This window comes from Dipteris shenzhenensis, chromosome 12 (genome assembly GCF_047967505.1).
Source record: "Dipteris shenzhenensis isolate YYH24624 ecotype China chromosome 12, Dip_SZ_1.0, whole genome shotgun sequence".
NCBI lineage: Eukaryota > Viridiplantae > Streptophyta > Polypodiopsida > Gleicheniales > Dipteridaceae > Dipteris > Dipteris shenzhenensis.
The window spans coordinates 29,297,057-29,303,056 of NC_141607.1; the positions used below are offsets into that span (position 1 = coordinate 29,297,057).

The 6,000-nt window shown below is 42.0% G+C and overlaps 1 protein-coding gene across 1 annotated transcript in view; it reads right to left on the reverse strand.

Annotated features, from left to right (window-relative positions):
- The window catches only part of LOC147896069 (epoxide hydrolase 1-like), a 138,553-nt gene extending 134,852 nt beyond the window's left edge, over positions 1-3,701 (reverse strand). Inside the window, exon 1 of the mRNA XM_087382660.1 lies at positions 3,507-3,701. Coding sequence (XP_087238786.1) covers positions 3,507-3,624 — 118 coding nt within the window. The 5' untranslated portion in view covers positions 3,625-3,701. The remainder of the gene's footprint in view (positions 1-3,506) is intronic.
- Between the last annotated feature and the right edge of the window lie 2,299 nt (positions 3,702-6,000).

A 6,000-nucleotide genomic window follows, 5' to 3' on the forward strand; every position in this document is an offset into this window, starting at 1 on the left:
AAAAGTAAGGTACGAGGTTGAAATGTTTAACCCGACCATGCTTAAGGACCTCACTAAGCTGGTGAAATAGCCGAGAGGAAATTGAATCCTCGTAAACCCTTCAATAAGGAGGATGGGTCATCATCTAAGACCAACAATATACCCACTTTTAGGAAACCAAACCGGTTTAAGAATAATAAAGGGAAGGGTAAAGCTCTTGTAAGGAATGTGAACAGCCAATCACGTCCTGGATGGGTGCCATTTCCTTCTATGACTGACGAAGAGGAGAGGAAGTTGATTAAGGAAGGAAAATGTTTCGGGTGTAAGAAACATAAGCCAGGGCACTTATGGCATAAGTGTCCCGTTCTCTTGGCTAAGATTGCCAAGACGAATTCAATAAAAGGGAAAGCCAAGGCATCCAAGCAGGAGGGTGAGGCTTCTACCTTGTCACCCTCGAAATCTACTGTGACTATTGAGCTAATAGTGAATGCTGTCCATTCAGCCAATACCTTTGGGCCTCATGATCTTTTTAAGGTGTATGGATTCGTGAATGGACAGAGAATAGTGGTTCTCCTAGACGATGGATGTAATTATGACTTAGTAAGTGATAGATTGGCAAAATCACTCCATCTTAAACCAGAACCTATAAAAAACATGTCGCTTTGAGGAGCTTTTAGGGGACACAATGAAGAAGACACATCCATAGTACGGAATATTCCTTTTCGTATACAAAAATATAGAGATCGAAGGGATTTTCTAGTAGCCCCTTTACAAGACGTTGACATGATTCTAGGTAAACCATGGCGGTATGATTTTAACCCTGCTATTCATCCTCATACTCATCATTGTTGCTTTGTACATAAGGACGAAAACATAAGGATCGTAGGGGATCGGGACGTGTATACAATTCCATTGATTACTCCTACCCAAGCGAAAAGATTGGTAAAAAGAGGGGTAGATTGTAATCTTGTGTATATACGGGATTCACGAGATCTTCATATCTCAAAAGAAGATCGGAAGAGAAATGAGTTCCTTAGAACTTATGAGGATCGATTTTCAAGAGATGACTCATTCGAATTGCCTATGGAGAGAGAAGATGATCATGCCATTGACTTAGAGCCAGGAGCTTCTCCTCCATGTAGAGCCCCATACAGGATGAACAGGATAGAAATGGAGGAGGTAGAAAAACAAATTGAAGATCTGTTGTAAAAAGGCCTGATTCGACCAAGCAGTTGTCCATTTGGAGCACCTGTATTATTGGTTAAGAAGAAGGATGAATCATATCGTATGTGTATAGATTACCGTGCTTTGAATAAACTTACGATTAAAAACCGGTATCCGATTCCAAGAGTGGATGATTTATTAGATATGCTTAAAGGTGCTAAAGTTTTTAGTAAATTGGATTTGAAATCTGGTTATCATCAACCTCGTATGAAAGCTGGGGATGAACATAAGACTGCTTTTCGCACTCTCACTGAACATTATGAGTTTTTGGTCATGCCTTTTGGCCTAACTAATGCTCCAGCCATTTTTAGTAGGCTGATGAGAAGGGTTTTGTGACCCTACTTGGGAAAATTTGTCATAGTCTTTTTTGACGACATTTTAGATTTCAGCCAGAATGAGGAATAGCATAAGGATCACCTTACTAGGTGATGGAGCTCCCAAGAAAGGATCGATTGTTCCTAAATACCAAGAAGAGTGAGTTCTTCAAGACAGAAATAGAGTATTTAGAATACATTGTGTCTGCTGAGGGAATTTGGGTTGACCCTAAATAGGGCAAGGCCATAATTGACTGGTCAATACCCAAAAACATACATGAGCTGAGATCCTTCCTACGGATGTGTAGTTATTATCGTAGATTCATTAAGAATTCTGCACGTCTTGCTTCCCCACTAACAGATTTGTTGAAGAAGCATTCCTTGTATGAGTGGGGAGAGGTTCACCAAGTAGCTTTTTAGGAGCTTAAGAGAACATTGGTGACTGCACCAGTGTTAACACTTCCGGACATGGACAAAGAGTTCTTTGTTGTATGTACGGATGCGAGTGGTACCTCGATTGGGGCAATGTTGATGCAAGGAGGGCATCCCATTGCTTATGAGAGTAGAAAACTTCAAGGGGCTGAATTGAAATATATCACGTATGAGAAGAAGTTATTGGCAATCATTCATGCTCTATGGTTCTGCTTTCAAGATTAAGACTGACCATCAAAGTATCAAGCACTTGTTTTCTCAACCCATTGTCTCTTCAAGGCAAATCAAATGGGCTGAATATATTCAATCTTTTGGGCAACCAAATATCGAATATCAGTCAGGAAAGGAGAATTTAGTAGCTGATGCTTTGAGTAGACGGTAATCACGTTTCTGTGATTAAGGAGAAATCATTAGGAGCAATGGTTGAAGCTTATCCTTTAGATGAGAACTTCGCTGACATTTATGGGAAGATTCAGTGTAATGAGGTCGGGGATTTAGAGGCTTATTCCATCGTGAATGGATACTTATTTTTGGGACGTGCCATATGTGTACCCAAAACATTTCCGTAAAGGGTATCACCCTTTCATTGGGAATCTCACATAGCATTCTCTCTACCACATTGCATTCATCCGTAACAAGTACTCTCACGAGGACGCTCTTTCCCATTGGAGGACCAATCGGCATTCAAATTCTGCATGCATTGCACACATTTGCATTTTCGAAAAGTGTGGATTTTTCACACCATTAGTATCATAAAAAAGCACACCTGTTCTGCCTTACCCCTACGGTCACTTGGTTTAATTTAGCTGCTGCACATTCCCTGGAAATACACCAAGAAGTACACACCAAGTGATGATTTCTACGTTCCTCATTATAGTACAATTGCTGGGAGGGGGAGGAGGAGGAGGAGGGAAGGGAAGGAAGGAGGGGGCGGGGGGTTTGAGGTAGAGAAAAAAATCACCTTCAAGGACATTTGCACATATGACAGGCTATGTTTGAATGACCGAGGCACATCAGGAGGAGACCATAAGAAAGAAAGCATCTTTTAAATTAGGAAAAGCACGCAAGACTTTACAGGATGAATGTTTGTAGAAATTTTACACTTATCAACACAAATACATGCGACATGCATCCATGCACATGTATGTATCTATGTACATAAAAGTATTATTGAGTGGATAGCTTCCCAAGCAGTGATAAGCTCCCACAAGGGCTTCACGTGCCCTTAAATAAGGTGCATCTTTAGAGAGTAGAACAAACATTAAACCATCGAAATAAGGTGTGCCCAGATTGCTCTCAGCTTGACAGGATATGACATAACTCTACAACTTGGAAATCGTTCCATCTGACATACTCTACGACTTGGAAATATCCCTATTCTAACACATGTTTGTTTCGTAGTTGAAAAGGCATGAATTTTGTGGCAGCTTCTCTTTCAACATTGGACGCGCTCAAATCACTTGGGGCGTGAATGTTGGGACTGTGGATGCTTTCTTGAACGACAGGGAAAGAAACTATGCTTTTGCAAAAATGAGGGATTAATCAAGCCAAGCGTACCCGAGCCTTGCTCCGCAATATGCAGGCTAATGCCATTCGTCTTAACGAATCTATGGGAAATTCCAGCGTCTTCTAAGCTCATCTCTTTTTCGGCAATGCTACCTGCAGCGATTGCCATAAATAATTGCTTGTAGATGAGTAGCACCCGCGACAAATTTCACATCAGAGAGGATAGCCTTGTATAGGCGAGGTGCGTTATAGGATTAGCTGCTCCCGATCGACTGTGCGCTGCGCATGATTGACTCCTTTTTTACACGTGACAAAAGATGTAGTGCCCCATGATTGGCTCCTGTGTTACACGTGGCACTTAGTGGAATTTATAATGCTCGCACACAATTGTCGGACAGCGACCTCCATTCCCTCCTTGCACCAACCTTTCACATTTTGTCAAGAAAGTGAGAGCCTTCTCATTGGCTCTTTCGTATTGTGGGCGGATTTGAGGAAAGTGTGTGTCTTTTCTCTCACCCACGAGGATTGTAAGCCTCCTACATGCCCTTTTGTAACAATATTAAAATAACTATAATGGCACATGACTATATATATTTTCAACCTAAAGACTCAATGCTAGCATCAAGTTTCATGTTAGCATGCAAAGAAAATCGCCATACCTTTAACAGAAAAACTCTTTGGGTGATGCTAGCATCAAGAATCAATTTAACATGCAAGGGTACGTGTGTACATAGTTCTCATGAGAAGAGGCACATGAATCAATCATATAACTCTTCTAAAGGCTATATATCTTCATTTTTATTGCGAGCCAACATGAAAACACCGGCAAGAAGCTACATACCACATGGTCACCAGCAACACAATGCATTATTCTACCAACCAAGAGTGTGGGTATGGATGTACACAAGTGTGTGGTGTATGACTTGCCAAAGGAGGAGGTATTGCTATCCTTGCAAGTTGGAGGAGTGGTAGCCTTACATTGGCCATTGTGTGAGGGTGGTCAAGCTAGTAAGTTGATGGAAAAAGTAGCATGACTTTCTAAATTATGTCACCTACAAGAAAACAAGCAACTTCAAAGTGAAAACCACACAACCATCTAGCCATCTTTAAAACCATACTTGTAAATTCCTCCCATCGATAAGGATTGTTAGCTAGAACATACAGGGCCTTGTGGCATCCCTCGTCACCACCGCAAACAGCTAATTCGCGGAATCAGCTTCATCCAGGTGTTATTGGTGGCTCCATTGATGTTTTACTCTTGCAGGAGCACATATTTGATGCCAGTGATTGTATAAATTCGAGCAAGCTACTTTCAGGTCACACCTTTTGGTCACTTGCCTTTGGTACTAGGGGAGCTACTTTTTTAGTTTTAGATTCTTTTCTCCCCTTGGTTGTTGAACATGGTGTGATCTCACCTTGTAGAGCCTAGTGGGCTCTTCTTTTGATTGGGGGTCACAAGGTTGGACTGCTCAACCTTTACGCCCCCAATAACAGAGGGGATCGTGTACTATTTTGGAAGAAGTTGCCCTCTTGTGCCCCCATTTAGATTCATGGGTCATAGGAGGGGACTTCAACGTGGTAGAGTTACCCTCATATAAAAAAAGGGGGCAAAGAGGGTGTCATCATCCATTCTTTAGAGGGGGCAGCTTGGGATGCCTTTCTCTTTAGTTTCAGTGGCAGAGATGTTTGGCTTGACGATGCTTTTCACACTTAATCACAAGTCACTCCTGCATTTTTGGTCACTCCTGCATTTTTGGTCAAACAAGAGGTTGCAGATGCCTATCCGTGCATGGATTGATCAATTTTATGTTGATGAGTGGCCCTTGGATATAGGAGGATCATTTTGCATTGTCCCTGGGGTTTCCACTTCGGATCACTTTCTGGTGGTTCTCATGGTTTCCAAGCTGCATTTGAGAGGACATTCTGCTAGCATTAGGATTCTAGATACCCTTTATGCAGAGGAGGACCTCTCAAAGGTAGCTTTGCAGATTTGGGTTTCTCATGTGCAAGGTGGATTGCCCTGCCCTTCACATATGGCAGCAGCCATCTTTGATATTAGCGACTTTTATCTAGTTGCTAGTACCAGGATACGTGAGATTCTCAGGTGAGAGATGACAAAACATGTGTGCCTCAGGATCTATGGAGCACTCTAAGGTGGATGGAACCTATGTGGAAACATGATGAAGAGAGTGCTCATGACATGTATCTCAAGTCAATTAGGTTCCAAGATAGATTAGCTTGGACTCATAAAGAGAATCTTGAGATAGTGCAAAGTGCTTGATTGATATTACTTCAAATGAACCTCCCTTTTATAGGTGAGGGTACTTACATCCATTTTGCTTGCTCACATGTGGGATATCTCCTCCATGCCATGTGGCAGCTTTCCCTTTACTCATACCTTTGCTCATACCTTTGCTCTACATGTGCTCATGGCACCACAACTCTCAACAAGAGATTGGTATTTGCCAACAATTGGCAGCTTTGCAGAGGGAAGAGTAGAAGAGGCCACTTGATGCTTGGATTCAGGAGCACCTTGCTGCATCAA